Raw genomic sequence first — 20,031 nt, forward strand, 5'->3', positions numbered from 1 at the left:
TTCAACGGGGTCTTACCCAGTGCCCAGACCCCTCCCACCAGGTCCTGGCTCCCTCCTGCTGTTCTGGTGAGCTGGTTCCTGCAGCCACACCCAGCACTTCCTTTCCCACGCGGGCCGTGTTCCCCTGTGGCAGCCGCTGGTCACACCCAGCTCTGAGCTCTGAGCAGAAGATGGCACTCGTGGTTATCGCGGGCCTGCCAGCCCTGCAAGGCAAAGGGGACTCACACTTATCCACAGACAGAGCCAGCAGCGAGTCCCGGTGCTCCTGGCATGGACCAGCTGCTGTTAGTGGTGTCACATCCAGCTGTGGCTGTGCCACACCAGATTGGAAAGAAGAAAGCTTTTTCATTTTTAAAAGCTTGAAGAGGCAGAAATCCACCCCACTGGGTTTGTGCAGAAGGAATGTTTCCCTGCCTTGAGAGGCAGCTTTGCCCAGTGTTTACAAACAGCTGCCTGTGGTGGGAAGAACCCACAGCTGCCTTTTCCGTCTGCAATCCTGCGGGGTGCTGTGGCAACCCAAATGGTTCTGTGACTCTCTGATAATAGAAAGGAACTTCCTCCTCTCCAGCCACCAGACCTTGCTGGGTACTCAGCCTCTCCTCCTGAGGGCACCAGTTGCTGCACGGTCAACTCACTTTCAAACCTTATCATTCATTTTTTTTGGACAGAGTTTTCCAGCGAAGGATGGATTTTATAAATCAATTAAACCAAGCTCATTTCAAAACAATAATGAAAACTTGTTGATTTAAAGACACGAACTCAAGAGATGAATAGAAGCAGTGGAAAGGCTTTGGATCCATTTCTAATCAGGGGCTGAACTCCCCAAGAGGATTTCCAAACCCTAAAGCCCAAAGATACCAGAAGTGTTGTATTGTACAAACACAGAATGTCATTCACAGCAGGAGATTACATTCTTACGTAAACCTGGCTTTGGGCAGCAGGGTTGAGACAAGTTCAGCTGCGGTCAGAAATGCCCCAGTGCTGCTCCACTGATTCTCCAGCTTCCCTCTGCAAAACACTCTACTCTGGATCCTGCCAGCCTTAGGTCTGACTGAGAGCTACTGAGACAATCATGGAATGTCTTGGGTTGGAAGGGACCTTAAAGCTCATCCTGTTCCACCCCCTGCCATGGGCAGGGACACCTTCCACTATTCCAGGTTGCTCCAAGCCCCATCCAACCTGGCCTGGGACACTGCCAGGGCTCCAGAGGCAGCCACAGCCCCTCTGAGCAGTGCTGGCTGTCCAGGGCCTGTGGCCAGGCATAGGTGGACAGTGTGGCACCACGCCGTGTGCAGGGCCTGTGCCCTTCCCACTGCCCGGGCTGCTCCCCACAGGGCAAAATGTGCCCATTGAGCCCCCACAGCATGGCGAGGTCCATCCACGGCGGGGTCCATCCACGGCAGGGTTCATCCTTGGCAAGGTCCATCCTCGGTGAGGCTCATCCTTGGCAAGGTCCATCCAGGGCGAGGTTCATCCTCAGTGAGGTCCGTCTACGGTGAGGTCCATCCATGGCAGGGTCCATCCTCAGCAAGGTCCACCCCTGGCAGGGTCCATCCTTGGCAAGGTCCACCCCCGGCAGGGTCCATCCACGGCGAGGTCCATCCCCGGCAAGGTCCATCCACGGCAGGGTCCACCCCCGGCAGGGTCCATCCACGGCAGGGTCCATCCTTGGCAAGATCCATCCACGGCAGGGTCCATCCACGGCAGGGTCCATCCACGGCAGGGTCCATCCACGGCGAGGTTCATCCCCGGCAGGATTCCCGGCACAAACCCGATGGGGAATGTTAAGCGGGTTAGGTGGCAGGCGCTGGGGAAGGCGGTCACCCTCCGGGGATTAGGGGTCAGAACAATGGCCGTGCCTGTGTCCAGCGGGGACACAAAGGGCCGTTGTGCCCGGAGCACAAACTCCCGTTTATTGCCGCGGGGCTGACATGCCCACAGCCCCGCTCTCCAGGCCAGCACAAAAGCTTCCTTGCTTCAGATTGTTTGTTTATCTAAATTATAATGGTGCACTTAATTATGCAACGGGCAGAGCCTTGGCGACAAGGGAGGTGCTGATTGGGCTGGCAAGCTCTGGGCACAGCGGATGGTGCGGCCGCGGGCTCGGCAGAGGAGACGCGCCAGGACCGCTCTCGCAGGGGACCAGACCCCGGGGCGAAGGGGTGACGAGGAGCTCCCCACCCCGGGGCAGGAGCGGGGCCCCGGAGGAGCAGGGCCCCAGTCGGAGAGCACGGCACGGCACGGCACGGTCCGGCCCTCAGCATGACGGAAGAAATCCCTGCAGCACCCACCATGCCGGCGTGCAACGGGAGCGTTCCCCCGGAGCACGGCCCGCGCCCCGTCATCGGTGGCATCGATGAAATTGAAAAATCTGTTGGGACAGTCCCGTACGCAAATGCGGAAACGAGCCCTGACACTTCACCTGAAAAGGAAAATCTGGAGGAAAATAGAAATTCATTGGGAGAGGACATCACTCCTGGGAATTTTGCTGGAGAGAAGCGGTGCCAAGGTATCGTACGGGGCTGCCTGTCTCTAAGTGCTGGGAGAGAAAAGTTCTGTTCTATCTATAGCCTGATGAATAGCGGGACGTGCTGCGCGTGTTAGTCAAAATTCCTAATCTGTGGTAGCTGTAACAGTGACTTGGAGTAATTCAGAGTCTGGGTCACATTTGATGGATGCAATGAACAGTTCATAACTAAAGAAACGAGCAATTCTAAATCTGCTCTGAAAATCTGCCGATCTGCAGCCATTAAAACCTGATTGTCATCACTAATTGCTCCATCAGCCCATGTCTTGTGCTTTGTGTTTCCCAAAGAAAAGCGAGCGGAGAACAATGGGACACTACAGCAGGGACCAGCGGATATCCAGGACACAGGGACCAATGGCCAGGGATCAGGGGAAGGTAATGCAAAATGCCATCTGATGCGGGGTTTCCCTGATGTGTAGCAAAGACACAATGGATGCTGGATGTAGGTGGTTATTATCTTTTTAATTGGGTCAGACCCTTCTATTCCAGAGAGCAGTGACTCATTTCTCATCTGTGAGTTGCTGCACCTTAGAAACCACGGCTGGTATCTTCCCTACAGAGGTTTTACGAATCTCCTCGACCTTGGGGTATTGAAGCTTTGTGGGATCTTCAGCCAGGAGGTCCCCAACAGCCTCATGAGGTTGGGAGATACTCTGTCTTCTGCTCCATGCTCAGAGGAGAACCTTGTGAGGCTGCTGGTGGTCACAAAACCCAAATTCTTTTCCTGCCTGATTCATCAAGTGTTGAATCCCCCAATGACCAACTACCCACAAAAAATTGCTCCCCTGAACACCTGCTACTGGGTCTGCTCTGCTCGTTTCTGGGTGAAAATGGTGGAAATGGACCCTCAGTCATCTCCTGTGGGTGAGCAGGGCTGCAGGGGGGTCACTGCCCATCCTGGTCAGGAGTTACAAACATACTGAGTATATGCATAAATGAACATACTTAATTCACTATGCAAACTGCAGCCACTCCTCCGAAAGGAGGAGTATTTTATGGAGAGTTACCAAAGGAGTATTTTATATTATATTTATTGGAGTGTTACTAGAGGAGAACAGCCGCGTCTCTCCGAGGGGGCTCTAGGCATTATTCCTTTCCACATCTCCCACCCACAGGCTCCTCCCATCTCTGTGGCTTTGGCAGTGGTGGGACAAGGGTGGCTGGACCGGGAGCTGCTGGGGATGCTCTGCCCTGATCTTTGAAGTGGGCTCTAAATGAGTCATGGGCTCAGCCCTGGAAGCAAAACCTGCTTCCATTAACAAAAGGAAAAATATCTGAACATTTGTCATGGGCAAATTAATATTTCATAGCAGCTGCCTAGGCTGTGAGGTGAATAGTGGTGGAGCTTTCCCACTTAGAGCTGACATCCATATTCCAGCTGTGCTGCTTTAGGAGCACACAATAAAACCTATTAAAGGATCTCTCATGGGCCCCCTGCACCCGCCCTGCAACCACAGCACTTTATCTCGAAATTGCAGGCAGCTTTTTAGTATCCAACCAATTTAGTCTAATTAATACTCTGGACCCCACAGGCAAAACCTTGAATAGACCATTTGTTGCAACATTAAAGCATCATTAACCACAGAGACGTGCCAAACAGGGCAAATGGGAGATGGCCATCGCCGCCAGGGTGGCCACTGCTGAGGGAGGGACACGTCCCAGTGGGGCACAGCTGGGCACTGCATGCAGAATAGCTCCCTTCCCTTCCCTTCCCTTCCCTTCCCTTCCCTTCCCTTCCCTTCCCGGGAGTGGGAGTACAACGGGGGAGGCATTAGAAAGGGCAAGCAATGAGTTTGGGAGCGCAGGGAGTCTCTCCAGCGTGCCCCAGGCAGCCCCGGTGTTGGGGTCCAGCCTGGCCGTGCTCCCCCTGTCCCTGGGGTGGGGGATGTGGGGCAGGAGCGGGTGAGTGTCCCCGGAGCCCCTCTCACCGCCGCGCCCGTGTCGCGCAGGGCCGGGGGGCACAGCGGGGCTGCCCGCGGGCAGCGCCGGGCCGGACACGGCGGCCGCTCCCGGCACGGAGACCCTGGCGGGCAGCGCCGACGCCACAGGGAACCCGGCCGGGGAGGAGGAGGAGGAAGAGGAGGAGGCAGAGGAGGAGGACACCGAAGAGGATGAAGTTCAGGTGATTGAAATCAAGAAGGAGAGCAGCGAGGCGTCCCGCCTGCAGCAGAGAGACAGCGACAAGCAACCACCGCCCCCGGCCAGCCCCGGCTGCAACTCCCCGCTGGAGAAACGGGGGGAGCAGCCCGGCCTGGGAAAAAAGAATGACATCTCCAGACACAGCTATTCCAGATACAACACAATCTCCTACCGGAGGATCCGCAAAGGAAACACCAAGCAGCGGATCGATGAGTTTGAGTCCATGATGCACTTATGAACTGAGGGGAAGTGCCTAACACACCAAGCCTTTGCTCCGAGCTTGGTTTTATTTTGTTCCCCCAAGACGTGTCTCTTCACGCAACACAAGGTCACTGCTTTCCTTCTTTTTGTATATGATTTATAATACACTGTGAAAATTTAACATCTTGGCTTTGACAGGGGCAGAAGCGTCCATAGCGCAGGAAAATAAATAATCAGTTTGCTAAGTACATACCCATTTGATTTTAAGGTTATCCTCTTATTTTGTCTCCACCTTTACAAGCGTGTTGAGACCACAGGAAGGCTGGAGCTGGCTGGGGCTCCTCTGGCTGCCGACACGCACGTGGCCCAAGCCACCAGCCGTGCAGTAATGAGCTGGCAGTGTGGCAGTCGTGACACTGCCAGGGCAGGGGGAAAAAGGGACGACTGCTGGCACCCCCCTGCTCTGTTTTGCAGTCTGCCTGTCCTTGTGCCTGATGGTGCCCTGGCAGCCTCCCTCTGCCAGCACCGTCCGTGCCCACGTTGTGCTGCGGGGGTGGAGATGCACCGACACCGCGGGCAGGCGCTGCTGGCTGGGAGCCGAAGGGGATGAGGGGGCACCGAGGCCCCTGTGCCCTCCCTGCCACCCCTCACTCGGGGTGTGATAGCACTGGGGACTCAGGTGTGAGCAGTGGTGTCACCTGCCTGCCCACACCGGCCCTGCTGCCCCCCGTGTGAGCGGGACTGTGACCCAGGGTGCAGCCAGCCCACACCGGGCTCCTCTTCCCCTGCTGTCCCTCCTTGCTGGCAGCCCCAGCCCTGGTGCTGGGGTCCCCACCAGGCCGGGGGGCAGCTGTGGGCAGTGCTGCTGGTGCTGGCTGGCCACGGTGTCTGCCCCGCCAGCCCAGGGTGGCCTTGGGCCAGTGGTACCGGTGACCAGTGCCATCTCCAGAGACGCAGCGGGGTCTGGGCTGGCCCTGAGGGCAGCAGCTCAGCCGGCACCTCCATGCCTGTGCCTGCGTGCACATGGTGAGCCTGGCCACTGCCAGGATCACCTAATCTCCCAATGCCACCAGGTCAGACTCTTAGGTGTCTTCTTGATTTTCATGCTAAGTTTAGACACAAAATTTTAAAGATTATTTTGTCAAAACCAGGTGAGTTTTATCCATTATTTTTGTCTCACCTGGACATTACCCTTCTCCATTTTGAAAGACCTTTGTGTAACCACCATGCAGTGGTGGCAATCTTTTAAAAATGTTTTACATTCAGATTTGTCTAGAGTTGGGATTTAGCTTTGCAATTGTCACTCCAGAAAGCATCTGGGAAAGCTGAGAACAGCTGGCAAGGGAGAGGAGGTAAGGATGGAGTTATACAGTGGCCTCCTGCAGCCATAAGTGCCTTTTTAAGGATTAGTTTTACATCTCCAGCAGCACTGATTATCGCTTTGACTTTTCTTGTTCTACATAAAGGCAATTATTTACTGGCAACGTGAAAATAATACAGGGCAATTCTGCATTGTGCCAGCAGACACAGCCCTCATTGTGCCATTCACACTTGTTTATTTGCTCCTTGGCCTGGGGAAATTCTGAGCTTCGCTTGTACCAACTTATACTGTGGGTCTGTTCCTGCTGACAGCTGCTCTGGGGGTGGCACGTCTCTCTTGAAAACGTGGTTATGGTGATTCCAGCCAAGGCCACGCTGGACAGGGCTGGGAGCAACCTGGGATAGGGAAAGGTGTCCCTGCCCATGGCACGGGGGTGGAACAAGATGAGCTTTAAGGTCCCTTCCAACCCAAACCACTCTGATTCTATCAGTCTTTGTGACCACTCCCAGAGCTTTCGGTGGGAAAGGCTCCCCAGGGCTTCCGAGAGCCTTGGACTCGCTTCGTACCTCCCCTGCACAGCAGTGCCCGCTCAGCCCAGAGCGGCAGGGGCCTCTCCCCTTCGCGGGGAGCTGGAAAAGGAAGGGGCTGGGATGCTCGGGGCCCCCAAGAGCCCTTCCCGAGAGCCTCTCCCGAGAGCCCTTCCCACCTGGCCTGACCCGCCGGGAGGGTGTGGTGTGAACAGCAAGGGGTTCACAATGGGCAGGGATGGAGTGCTGGGCCTCTGGCCATCACTGTGGTCAGCGGGCCAGATGCGCATGGGGAGGAGCCGGGCACGGAGCTGCCCGCACGGCGTGTGAGGGCAAGGGACACACAGAGATCTGGGCCCTTGTCCTTGGAGCAGAGGCACTTTCAGGCAGATGCTGCCTAGGGCATGGCAACCACAGCCTGAAAATCCTTTCTGACGGCCGGCGAGTGAGAGGCGGAGCCCTGTGCAGAGAGTTGGTGCCAGGTGTCACAACACCTGCAGCAGCTGTGGCTGCAGCAACCAGCTCAGCGACTGCCCTTCCCTGCACCGAACGAGGAGCCAGCACGGCCAGAAATCAGGGGAATTGGCGCTTTGAAGGCTCTTCCTGCGGTGATGCTTTACGGTTCAACCTGGCTGTAACTCGGGAGGAGCCCCTAGAGAGGGTCCAGGTTGGTCAGATTTAACACACTGCGCTCAGAGGAAGCAGCTTCATCTATTATCATTTATTCCTTTTTTTTTTTTTTTTTAAATTATTTAACACCGGGGACATCAGGGGCTCCTGTCCCCATCCCATGCACAGGTTTTTCCACCCGTGGTGCCTGGCCCTGCTGCTCCCAAAGCTGCCCGGCCCCACGGAGCAATGCCCAGCCCGAGTGTCCGTGGGGAGGAGTGGCACGGGTGCCCAGCGCCACGGCTGCCGAGCCTGCCGGAAAAATGCTCTCGTTTCTGGAAGACTGGGCTGACTGGTGCCATCGGAATGTTCTCAGTATGGAGCAACAGCAGGGCCCCAGCTCACTGCCAGCGGCCCCCAGGCGCCCTCCAGTCTTTGAGCAAAGATCCAACAGGGAAGTGAGCATTTACACAAGCAGGGCAGCGGCACACGAGTGACAGGGCTGGCGATGGGATGTGACTGTGACATATGACCACCTGGTGCCTGCTCGGTGACAAGTGATTGAATGTCAGCAAACAGAATTTGATGAAATTCATGCTCCTGATACGAGCTGACTGCCCAAACAACGTCTGTGTCATTTTTCTGATGGTGACTGCGGGCTAGCTGCACTGAAGGAGGGAGAGAAAATCAGGAAGACAGTTGGAATAGGAGTCAACTGGGAAAATCTCTTGGGCCAATCAATATTTTGGCAGACTGAGCCTGTCAGATGCTGTCAGCACTGATCCACCCTGTCAGAGGTAGCAATATGCCAGGGCCTTCTGCAAACCCAAAGGAGAGGTCGGGGGGTGTGAGGCAGGACTGGGGCTCGGCTGTGCTCACCGGTGCCGTAAGCAGCGAGGGCCATGCTCAGCCCAGGTACGCCAAGGGCTTGTGCTGGAGCTGCCCCTCATCTCTGCAGGGGTACAGGGAGCAGCATCCCTCAGCAGGAATTCCCAATGGGAGCGGGGTAGAAACCCCGCTTGGTGTTACGTACTCTGGATCTCACAGCCCTGGCACACAGAATTTATTCTCCCATCAAATCCGTCCCATTGGTGACTGGTGATGGATTTTGGAGATGAAGAGTTTCACAGGAAGGACAACACTTGCCCATGACAGTGAGTCCAGAGGGAGTTTGGTGTGCAGAGCCTGGCTGTGCCATGCAGCCTGGGCTGAGGGAGCAGCAGTGCTCCTGGAGAGCCCCCAGAAAGCCACAGGGGCTCAGGGACATGGGTGGGTCCTGGCAGCCCCATGCTGGGACAACCTGGCTGCCCTGGGATGAGGAGCTTCCAGGCTGGCCTCTGGATCGTGCCTCTGGCAAGAAACAGGATAAACCTCTGGTTCCCTGCTCCAGTAGCTCCTCTCCCCACCACGCAAAGCAAGGCACGTGTGTCCTCGCTGTCCCAGCACAGGGAAGGACTGCTCCAGGCCTCTTCTGCAGCCCTGGTGGGGCTGACCCCCATCCACCTCCCACTACAAAATGTGGGCTTTATCAACGTGCAATTGATTCCTCACAGAACCCTGATCCTCATCTGTCACACAACAGGTCCCACAGGGAGGGATCCTGCAGCCAGATCCAGCGCGGACACGGTGATGGATTTTTTGATGCATCGGTCAACAAACTTCCAGTTTCTGTGGAGGAATAAGCAGCCCAATTGGCTGCTCACAAAATTACAGGGCCCTGGAAGTATTTCGGTAGCTTATGCTGCTGTGGGTGGGAACTGAGGGATGTTTGCTTACAGCAGGATGGGGACTTCGAAAAATATTTCCATTTAATAATACAGAAAATGAGTTTTCCTCAAAGTCTTCTCCAGTGAGGGAAAATGAGGCTGATCTGTTCAGGCACTGTCACGTGAGACGTGCTGCTCTCGGTATTCGGGTCCCTCAACGCGCTGGTATCAAACCACGGATTCCAGCTATCATTTGGAAATGCACTTCCCGTTCGGTAGCTGCTGTCACACCTCGGCGGTCCTGGCGCAACTGGGCTGCCCTCAGTCCGCGTGGTAAGTGCCAAACTGCCACTTCTGATAAGGGTTTGTGGAGTCACAGGCTTTCACCCTCAGGGCTTTGTACGAGGGATCCACTTCCAAGCAAGCCGGCTGCGGGAGGTGCTGGTGCTCCGAGATGATGTGGTCGGTCTGCAGGAGAGAGAGGAGGGCTTAGGGGGCCCGGGCTTTGGCAGGGCTCAGGCTTAGGGGCCATTCAGGCTTTAGGGCTCCTGCAGCAGCAGTTCTACTTTCCCTCTGAGAAAGCCCAGCCCCGTACAGTGTGCCCTTTTTTTGGCTTGTCCCTAATACCTGGATATCTTTGCTGACTTACAGGGACTTTGGTGTGAGATCCAGGCCTGCACCTGTTGCTGAGCCAGGCTCACGCCACACCTGTTGTGCTTCCTGGAATACTCTCACTGTCTGCGTGGCAGTTACCACGGAGGGAGTCACTCGGATGGGATTTGCTACCTAGGGAATGTACAGCAGGCGACTGATTTCCGTGTTTTAGTTTGTTGGCTGATGAGCTCAGCACTGGTACTGCACTGAAAAGGATGTCAGGCACCAGCCCCGGAGCTCAGGTGCTGGGGCAGTACCTTGCACTGTGAAAGAACAAAGAGTCTGAGTGATCGCCATCCTTTTGCTTTTCACATCTCATTGGATTTACCTCTCTAACCCCAGCGGTCAGCCAGGTGATGCTGCAGGTGCTGCCCCAGGCAAGGGACATCGACTCTCAGGGCCAGCTCATTAACACCGAGGTGAAATGCTCCTGGTGTGGAGGGGGTCTGGGCAGGAGCTGCATCTTTGTGCAGACAGGAGCTGCACTTCACATCATTAGACAACACAATGACTGATGTCAGGAGAGGGTAAAGCACTGCAACTCCTTTAGCCAGCAACCACTGAGCTCTCCTCAGACTCCTGTTGCTGGCACCAGTAAAAGAGCACCACCAAATCCATCTCACCCTCAGCTGAGATATCAGGCTGGAACAGGAGACAAGACCTGCCCGTGCCCCATACAGCTCCCTGGGCATTTCTGCATATTCTTCACAAAGTGAAATGACAATTTTCAGTAAGTGGATAAAAATGTTCCTGTAGTTTTCCCCAAACACCCAAGGTGAGCCTGTGGCATTCTGGCATTCAACACTTTAGGCTGAAAAAACCAAAGTGGAACAGGAAATTGTCTATATATTGAGTGCGTAATTCAACTCCATTTTTTCTTTCTTAAGTGAACAGTGTTTCTTTCTCAACAATAAACTGTGCCATTTCAGAGCATTTTGGACAGCTGCTTACACCAGGGCTGACAGAGACACAGCCGTGACTCTTTGTGCAGCACAGGCAATTAATGCGAGTATCCATTCTTTTCCTTTCCATAAATGCTTTCTTTAAAACCCCCTGTGAGCTGAGAGCCGATCGATACTGACTCGTCTCCCTTTAAGTGCTATCGACGGTTTCTGTCTAGAACCAGGATGTTCTGTAACTCTGCTGCGGCAGTGGCAGCACCTGCCATGTCCCCAGTGTCCCCCAGTGTCCCCCCGTGTCCCCCAGCCTGGCAGGCTGGGTCAGGATGCTCGTCACTGGGCCTGACACAGCCCCCGCAGAGGGGCATGAGCAGAGTCGGGGGGCCGGGCACCAACACGTGTCTCAGGTGACAGGTGGCTTTGGCAAAGCGGGCAGCAGAGGGTGGGGCACCCCTGTGCCGGGCTGTCCCCCCGTCAGCGCTGTCCCGGCACGCTGACCCATCCCGGGATGGCAGGGGCTGCATCACTCACCAGCCCCGGCTGGACAGTGGCCAGTGACCTGTGAAGCCAGGCCAGGCTGCGGCTCCTGCCCTGGCAGTGGCGCAGGCCCACTGCTCCCACGATGGCAGACGGGGCGAGGCAGAGCTCTCCGTGCTGGATCAGCCTCAGCCAGGTGTAGTTGAACTTCTGGTTCTGTGGGGAGAGAGCAGGAAGAGACACGGCCCCGTCAGGCTCCATCGCAGGGCTGGCTGGGGATGGCCACAGCTTCTCTGGGCACCCTGTGCCAGGGCTTCACCAGCCTCACAGGCAGGAATTCCTTCCCAATACCCCATCCATCCCTGCCCTCTGGCAGTGGGAAGCCATTGCCCCTTGTGCTGTCACTCTAGGCCCTTGTCCAAAGTCCTTCTCTGGCCCTCTCAGAGCCCCTTTAGGCACTGGAAGGGGCTCTAAGGTAGAGCCGGATGTTCAGCACCAGCACACAAATCACAGGCTGGTGTTTAAATATTTCTGTTTTCATGTGCAAACTCATAGCTTTATCAAACCTTCCTACAGCAGCTGAATTTGCTGTTTCTGACACTGTTGCTTGGCTACAGGCTGTGCCAACAGGCAATTCCTGCCCCTTGCTGCTGCCAGGCATCACCTGGCCATGTCCCCAGGCAGGAAGGGCTTCGTTAGCTCCTAGGGAGGGGACAGGTCACCACGGCGAGGCACAGGAGCTCCATGCCAAGCGCCACAGGCAGTGTGACACACCCGGGGTGTGTGCAGACTGTCCTTACCGTGTTGTTAACATCACACTCCTCAAAAGCCAGAGTGGAGCCTTCCACAGCGATGCACCCTGCCAGGGCCACGTTAACGAGCTGGGAAACAGCAACAAAAGGCAGATTTAGACATAAATTCCCAAGAAGGGAGAGAGGATGTTACACTGCACTGAACCTGCTGGGTTCACAGGACTCTGATTAATACTGTTCACATAACAAAGGAAGGCAGAAAAGAGTGTTCCAGGCCAGGCTGGACAGGGCTTGGAGCAACGTGATCTAGTGAAGGGTGTCCCAGCCCATGGCAGGGGATGGAATAAGCTGAGCTTTAAGGTCCCTTTCCACCTAAACCATTCAGGGACTCTGTGGTGGAGGAGAAGGGGAGCCTGACGTGGTTTCTCCCACCAGGCACCAAGCAAGGGGCTAGTGGAGGCAGCATTGAATTCAAAAGGACTTTAAGGTGTTCTCTGCCCACTGCCCCCGGCGAGGCGCAGGTTCTGTGCCCAGAGCGGTGCCGGTCCTTCCTCCCGGCCCCGCAGCGCCGGGAACGCGAGCGGCTGCTGCGCTCTGCTGGCGGCAGAGCCGTGCTACAGACCCTGTACCTACAGACCCTGTACCTACAGACCCTGCACCTACAGACCCTGCCCCCACAGACCCTGCACTCACAGACCCTGCACCTACAGACCCTGCACCTACAGACCCTGCACCTACAGACCCTGCCCCCACAGACCCTGCACTCACAGACCCTGCACTCACAGATCCTGCCCCTACAGACCCTGCACCTACAGACCCTGCACCCACAGACCCTGTACCCACAGACCCTGCACCTACAGACCCTGCACCCACAGACCCTGTACCCACAGACCCTGCACCTACAGACCCTGCACCTACAGACCCTGTACCTACAGACCCTGCACCCACAGACCCTGTACCTACAGACCCTGCACCTACAGACCCTGCACCTACAGACCCTGTACCCACAGACCCTGTACCCACAGACCCTGCACCCACAGACCCTGTACCCACAGACCCTGCACTCACAGACCCTGCACTCACAGACCCTGCACTCACAGACTCTGCACTCACAGACCCTGCCCCTACAGACCCTGCCCCTACAGATCCTGCACCGCGATCCCCGCCCTGCACTGCGACCCCCGAGCCGGGGCAGGGAGCCGGGGCGGGATCCCCTGGGATGCCCATGTGATGTGGGACTTCCCACCACGAGAGACTTCTCACCCGAGGGCACATCCAGCCCTGAGGCACATCCACCCCAGGGGCACATCCTGTCCTGGCACTGCCATGTGCCCAGCTCAACCATCAAAACACCCACCTAGCTCTCCAGAAGGAAACTATCCCTTCTATCTGTGACCTATTTCTTTACAAAAATACCGTGGAATCCAGGCCTCTGTGCCGTATCAAACATCCGAAATGCTACCGAAGGCCAGGAAGCTGCGCAGCAGCAGCGTGCGGGATGCTGCCCGGGGCACAGCCATCCCCCGAGAACAGTGAATCCTCTGGGCACGTACCAGCCCACTGGCCTTAACCAGGGGAGCTTCCAGATCTGGGTAGACATTCTCCAGGTACCACCGGAAGCTCTTGCACTGGAGCTTCTTTCGCAGCTGGATTTGCTGGGTCAGGTCGCCGACGTCCACGTTCTTTAGGAGCAGGTGGTAAGCGTGGCCGTAGAAGAGCTCCTTGTACTCATCCAGCCACACCTCTGCCACACGGGCCAGGTTCCTCTCCACCGTTCTCACCCGGTCTTTTGGGAAGGAATAAGGATTGTCATTCCTGAAAATGTGCCCAACTCTGGAGCACGGAACTATCTCGATCTCTCCTCCGCACATCCAGACCTGAGAAACAGAGGTCACTGGTAGAGACACGAGCTGATGTTGGGTGCTGGCTTTGTGCAAGCCAGGAGAGAACCAGGAAGTCAGGTGCCAGGGGAGATGGGGTGTCCAGCACGGAACTGTCCCTGGGCAGCCCCTACCTGAGCTCCATCACCCACCCAGGCTGGCAGGGGTACCAGTGACCTACCTTGAATGAAATCTCCATATTTTCCCCTCCCCAGACATCCAGCCCTGGGTCGTACATTCCCAACTCAAAAAAATACTTCTTATCGATGGAGAAGAGGCCACCTGCCATGACGGGGCACCTGGGAACAGAGAGGCCACACGGTCTGTCAGTGGCCGTGACAGAGAGGGCATTGGCATGGCTTTACCTGGCCTGAGAGCTGCAATGGGGCAGGGAAGGGAAAAAGGCAATGGAATGTTCTCCTGGCCCTGCAGCACGGCTGACACGCCAGCAGTGCCATGCATGGGGAGAGAGGCCTCCTGGGCTTTGGCCGTGCCTGGCGGTGGGACTGCCCAGCGCACCTGTGCCTCAGCTGTCCTGGCAAGCACAGGAACAATGCTTGGCCACAAAAGAACAACATCTGGCCTCAAAGGAGCCTTTGCTGCTAAGTTATTACCAAAGGAACAGGCTGGTTTGCAAAGCTCTCGCATTTGCTTTTTTTTACCTTATTATATCAGTCTCCTTGATTTTATTTTTCTCAATGACCTCTTGTGGAATCTGCTTCCATCCAAAATTCATTGGCCAAGTAAAAATCCCACGCTGGAAGTTGTCCACGGTCATGTAACTAAACAGAAAAAAGATCGGGCTGACTAATTCTGAGTCACATTCCTGATTGAAATGTCACCCCTAATGAGTGAAGATGAATATCTGTAGGTAATTAAACCAGGATTTTAACAATTTCATCAGGAATCCTCTTCATGTACTAAAAGTTGTGAAAAAGCGAACAGGTGTGTGATAAACACAGGCCACATCCACAGCTAATGTTAATTTCTGGTGTACAGCAATGTTCTGTGTCCCCTGTGGAAAGCTGCTGGAGGCCGGTTATGGGGTCCAGAGTCACGGATCCACTGCCTGGAATGGATCCATGGTGGTCCCAGTCAGAGGTTTCGCTCAGGACACCAGCTCGGGCAGTGGGATTCCCAGGGACGAGCTGCCTCACCTCATGTCCTTGTCGCTGATGACCTCGATGACGGGGCAGGCGACCTTGGCCCGGTGCAGGTGGACCCTCTCCAGCAGCGGCTCCAGCCATCCCACGTTGCACTCCACATGCGAGTCCAGGAACGTCAGGACAGTGCCTGCGGCACAGGCCAGGGAGGGTCAGGCCTTGGGCACCCCAACCCAGCCCCTGCTGAGCAGCCTCCCCAGGCACCTTGCGGGCTCAGGGTGCTGCTGACTGTGCCACAACCCCCCTTGGCTCCCCAGACCTGCCCAGCCACAGCCAAGAGTGTTTTTTCCCTGCTCTGGACAGAAATGGCCATGTGGGTGCTGACACAGCCTGGCTGGGGCAGGTGGTGGAGCTGGGACTGGAGATGCCGACAAAAGGACACTCCTGGTGCATGGGGAGGGACAAACTCAAGTGCTGGAGAGGGATGCCCAGCACCTCTGGGGTTCTGACATGGCTGGAACACGGCTCCCGTCCTACCTTTGGCGACCTCTGCTCCCGCCAGCCTGGCCCGGATCAGACCGTGCCTCTCCTTGAGACGCAGGATCTTCACCTTGGGGAACCGCGACATGTACGTGTCCAGCTGCTCCTTCAGGTACTCTGCAGGGTGCAGAGAGTGAGGCTGACTTACCCACTGCCACCCACATACAGGGTGAAAAGCCACATGCAGATTTTCCCTGGAAGCACCTCCAGGCACACCAGGTCCTCAGGTCTGGGGTGGGAACATCTGGGCACGGTGCGCGGCTCCTTGTGTGCATGGTGTGAGCTCTGAAGCCCACCTGAGACAGCACCTGAGACAGCACCTTTCCTGGAGAACCAGCAGTCGGGAAATTACATCATTCCTACATTTTTAAGGCCTGAAGTCAGCAGGGAGTGGAAGCATCACAACACAGGGGTGGGTACCGGCTGAAATGCCAATGGAAGGCACTGTGCAGCGCAGATCCCGGCTCACCACTGCTCCCACTGCAGCTCCCTGTCCTCCGAGCCACCCGGGAGTGTGTCCCCCACACTGGGAACACGGGGCACCTGCCTGGGAGCTGCACAGCGAGGGGTGAGAGCATCTCCTGACTGCACAACCCCTTGAGCCAGGACGCCCCAAAGATGAATGGGCTGGGCAGGTCCCAGCTCCCTGGTGCTCCTGGAGCCTCTGGCAGCCTCTGCCTTCATCCCCCACGGCCAAGCCCAGCATCCCAGGGCTCTGATCCCCCTCAGCCCCAGTGCAAGCTAGGGATGCACTTCAATACAGCGGAAGGAGAAAACGTGATTTCTCTCCCACTTAGAATTGAATTACAGAGAATAAACTGCATTTTGCCCTCAAGTTATATTAGTTTCATAAAGGCAGCAGAAGCTTCACCTACCCTTAGTGCTGAAGTCATCCACCAAAATGAGTTCCTCGATCAGGTGCGGAGGAGACCGGCTGAGGACGCTGTGCACGGAGCGCAGGAGGGCCGACCACACCTCATCCACGAAGCACATGATGATGCTGGTGGTCGGGAGGTCGTTGTGGACCTGCTGCTCAGAGCACCTGCAACAGCAACATGGGCTCACAGGTGAAGGCCAGTCACACTCCTGAAAATCTGCAGGCTCTGTTTGTGGGAAAATGTGTGGGGAGGGGGAAAATGCCCGATGTGAAATATGGAGGGAAAGCCCTGCAGTGTTGGGAGGGAAACAGAGGGGTCAGGGGGGAACCCCACACACAGCCCCATGACCCCTCTCATGGGCAGCCCCATGGGACACGATGTACTCACTTGGTTCTGACAGGAACCTATTCTGAAGGAAATTTAGAGGAATTTCAGGGCTTCACAGTTAATCAGCAGTGCTCTGGCTAAGTGAAAATCACCCCAGAATTACTCTGTGTCACAATCCTTGAGATGTGTCTTTCTGTCTCAGGGAGGTCAGCGGGCAGAAAACACTGAAAAGTTCATTTTGGATCCAGTCCTGCCTCCACAAGCCGCTTGCTGGGCAGCTGGTGAGCAGAACTGGGTCACGCCCCCTTGTCCTCCACATAGAATCCTGGAATAGTTTGGGTTGGAAGGGAACTTAAAGCCTCTCTCTTTCCAACTGCTCCCATGGGCAGGGGCACCTTCCACTAAACCAGGTTGCTCAGAACCCCATTCTGCCTGGCCTCAAACTTCCAGAGATCCAGGGGCAGCCACAGCTTCTCTGGGCACCCTGTGCCAGGGCCTCCCCACCCTCACAGGGAACAATTCCTTTCCAGGATCCCATCTAACCCTGCCCTCTGGCAGTGAAAAACCACTGCTCCTTGTCCTGGCACTCCAGGCCCCTGTCCAAGGTCCCTCTTCATCTCTCCTGGAGCCCCTTTATGCACTGGGAGGGGCTCTGAGGTCTCCCTGGAGCCTTCTCTTCCCTTACTCTCTCAGCCCCAGGACCCCTGATTTGGACTCTGCGCTCCCCACAAGCCTCCTGCCCATCACACTCCTCCTCAGGGCCCTCTCCCTCACATCAGCTGCAGGGACACAGTGCCCAGGGAACACCAGCATTGTCAGTAAAGCTCCAAAAGCAACGAGCATTGTGCACGGAGACACATTGATTGGCCAGATTTCAGTGGTCTCATCCAGTACTCCAGGAAGAATCACAAAAGGAACTGGAATCTAAACTGGGAGAGACTGGAATACACCAAAAAATAATGAGCTGTTTGGCTCCCAAGAGCTGCCAACAGCCACTGCCCTGAGCTGGCCCTTACAGCCCAGTACCTGCTGTGCCAAGGGGCCGAGGGCAGAGCCTTCACAGGCTCCTGCCAGAACCAGGGTGCCCAGGGCAGCTCCGTGCCCCATGGCAGCAGCAGCTCACATCCCCAGGGACGCGCCCTGTTTGGCCAAGGTGTTCCCCGTGACGGCAAAGCATCTCCTCCCGGGCAGGTGCGTCACTGCCCGGAGCTGCTTCCTGCTCCGCAGCTCCGGGGCTCTGCTGCCCAGACCAAACCCAGCGCTGGCTTAGTGCCACCACAGCTCTGGTCCTGTGCACAGGTGGCTTCTGTAGGTGGCATCAGGAAGCAGCCCTAGCTGTCTCCCCCCTTCCCTGCTCCATTCTTCCCGTGCAGGATCTCACCTCAGCATGCACCACCAGCACTGTGGGAACGTCTGCACTGTCCCGTGGGATGGGGGATAATCACGGCACAATTCCCACCCCACCTGTGGTCTGTGAGCATGGGAAGAGGGATGTGGGAGGGTCTCTGCACCTCTCTGCAGTCTCTCACCTGCCCAGGGGCTGAGAGATGCTTGCAGGAAGGGCTGAGTGTAAGAGATGAGCCTGGCACTCACCTGAGCTGGCACCTTCCCTGCCCTCCCTGCAGCTCTCACAACCACAGAAGGGCTCAGGTTGAAAAAGACCTTTAAGATCATCAAATCCGAGCCTCAACCCAGCACTGCCAAGCCTACCTGGCAGGGCAGCTCAGGATGGGGCTCCCCAGCCTCTCGTCCTTCTGTTGCCCTTGCCTTGTCCTGCTCTTCTCTGTTGGCAGAGAGTGACCGTTTTCAAGTGCAGTCCCGAGATGTGCAGAACCACGCACCCGTTTCATGACGACAGCTGTAACTGTGTGCCAGCTTTCCAAGCCCAAACTCCACGTCCCTCCCCGCATGTGCCCACAGACCAGAGCCCCCCAGACTGCCTTTCCAGTCCGTGCCTGTTGCATGGTGCCAGCGCTCAGCACGTCTCCTGTGGGGGTTTCTGGAGCCACCGCAGTTCCCCGGCCGGGAGGGCCCTTGTGGTGCCTCTTCCTCGAGGGAAGGGCCACGGCAGCCTGAGGTGTGAGAGCCCCTCCAGGCAGTGGGGCTCCTGCTGCCCACACACACCCACGGGGTGCAGGCTCCAGGAACCAACGCACGAATTCTGAAGGCAGCTATGCTCAGAGCTGCACCTGACACACCAGGTACAGCGTTCTGAGGCACAGAGAGGCCTGACCCCATTACCCGTGCTGTGTGTCCTGGCCCCTTTGGGCAGCCAGGCTCAATGGCTTATAACAACCTGCAAACTTTACCCAGAGTTACACTTAACAACAAACTGCTCTAACCTGGACAGGCAAAAGCCATCTGACAGGTAGCATGGCTGAAGTGGAGGGCTCGGTGTGCCCCCAGCAACCCTCCCCAGAGCCATGGAGCCCATTCCCAGGGTGCAGCACAGGGGTGTGTGCAAGGGGAGCGGATCTTACCCAGCAGGCCTGGTGTCTGCGATGGCTCGATCCACAGGGATCAGATCGCTGAGGTAGACATTAAAGTTTCCTTCTTTCCATCTACTTTTTGCTTCTTCTTGTTTTTCATCAGGGACTGCAACAGGGTGTCCAAACTGGCCAGGAGCTCGGGGGTCTCTTGGGGCGAGCGTTGCATCCATGGACAGAACTCTGTGCATCCCTGGGCTGCTGCCCGCCTGCTCCTGCCCATCCTGGCCAGTGCCAGCTGCCCCAGGAGCTGCTCCTGCCTGCTCCTGCCCAGTGCCAGCTGCTCCAGGAGCTGCTCCCGCCTGCTCCTGCCCATCCTGGCTGGTGCCAGCCGCTCCAGGAGCTGCTCCCGTCTGCTCCTGCCCATCCTGGTCAGTGCCAGCCGCTCCAGGAGCTGCTCCCGCCTGCTCCTGCCCATCCTGGGCAGTGCCAGCCGCTCCAGGAGATGCTCCCGCCTGCTCATGTCCATCCTGGTCAGTGCCAGCCGCTCCAGGAGCTGCTCCCGCCTGCTCGTGCCGGTCCAGTCCAGGGCCAGCTGGCCCGGGAGCTGCTCCTGGCGTCGCACCCAGCGTCCGGCTCCTGCCACCCATCGCGGTGGCCCCAGCAGTGGCAGTCGCAGCGTGGGCACCATCACTGCTCTTGTCAGCAAGTTCTTTGTGCTTTCCATGTCCCCTTGTGGCGTTCCCCGCAGAGTGGGGTCCGCGGCGCGGGGCTGTGGGGCTGGCGAGGTTCATCCCCTCTTTGCTAATGAGGACGAAGCGAGTTTTGGAGGCAGTTTCTTTCCGTCCCACGTTTGTTTCCTCTGGTCCAGGATGCGCTGCCGTCCCCGCACCCCGGGCTGCCGGGCCGGCCTGTCCCGCTGTGCCCGAGGGACGCCGCTCGCTCCCGCCGCCGGCGTGTCCGAGCAGCGCCGTGCCCGTCCCGCCGAGCGGGGCTGCCCGCGGGGTGCGGCTGCGCCCGGGGGCCGGGGGCTGGCGGGGAGGCGGCGATGGCCCCGGGCCCCCG

At 57.1% G+C, this 20,031-nt stretch overlaps 2 protein-coding genes across 2 annotated transcripts; one reads left to right on the forward strand and one right to left on the reverse strand.

The window, feature by feature from the left end:
- The first annotated feature begins 2,028 nt into the window (after positions 1-2,028).
- Positions 2,029-5,123, forward strand: ERMN (ermin). The gene is made up of 3 exons (XM_042040606.1): positions 2,029-2,509; positions 2,816-2,902; positions 4,477-5,123. Exons 1-3 carry the CDS (start codon positions 2,263-2,265, stop codon positions 4,902-4,904), a joined length of 762 nt encoding a protein of 253 aa, XP_041896540.1. The 5' UTR covers positions 2,029-2,262; the 3' UTR covers positions 4,905-5,123.
- Positions 5,124-9,114: 3,991 nt separating this feature from the next.
- Positions 9,115-19,960, reverse strand: GALNT5 (polypeptide N-acetylgalactosaminyltransferase 5). Its single transcript, XM_042040605.1, has 10 exons — positions 19,021-19,960; positions 16,211-16,377; positions 15,333-15,452; positions 14,850-14,985; positions 14,355-14,474; positions 13,874-13,991; positions 13,366-13,689; positions 11,861-11,941; positions 11,115-11,276; positions 9,115-9,498 (listed from the first exon to the last, which is right to left on the reverse strand). Exons 1-10 carry the CDS (start codon positions 19,758-19,760, stop codon positions 9,352-9,354), a joined length of 2,115 nt encoding a protein of 704 aa, XP_041896539.1. The 5' UTR covers positions 19,761-19,960; the 3' UTR covers positions 9,115-9,351.
- Positions 19,961-20,031: the final 71 nt, after the last annotated feature.

The sequence above is a fragment of the Corvus kubaryi genome, unplaced genomic scaffold (assembly GCF_017639235.1).
Source record: "Corvus kubaryi isolate FWS band 111438036 unplaced genomic scaffold, C.kubaryi_AGA036_p1.0 37396, whole genome shotgun sequence".
NCBI classification, from domain to species: Eukaryota; Metazoa; Chordata; class Aves; order Passeriformes; family Corvidae; genus Corvus; species Corvus kubaryi.

Coding starts and splice junctions, on each gene's coding strand:
- ERMN (XM_042040606.1), top strand. CDS start 2,263: ATGACGGAAGAAATCCCTGCAGCACCCACCATGCCGGCGTGCAACGGG. Junction 2,510..2,815: donor TGGAGAGAAGCGGTGCCAAG/GTATCGTACGGG, acceptor TGTTTCCCAAAG/AAAAGCGAGCGGAGAACAAT. Junction 2,903..4,476: donor TGGCCAGGGATCAGGGGAAG/GTAATGCAAAAT, acceptor CGTGTCGCGCAG/GGCCGGGGGGCACAGCGGGG.
- GALNT5 (XM_042040605.1), bottom strand. CDS start 19,760: ATGAACCTCGCCAGCCCCACAGCCCCGCGCCGCGGACCCCACTCTGCG. Junction 13,690..13,873: donor ATATGGAGATTTCATTCAAG/GTAGGTCACTGG, acceptor TCTGTTTCTCAG/GTCTGGATGTGCGGAGGAGA. Junction 9,499..11,114: donor CCACTGTCCAGCCGGGGCTG/GTGAGTGATGCA, acceptor TCTCTCCTGCAG/ACCGACCACATCATCTCGGA.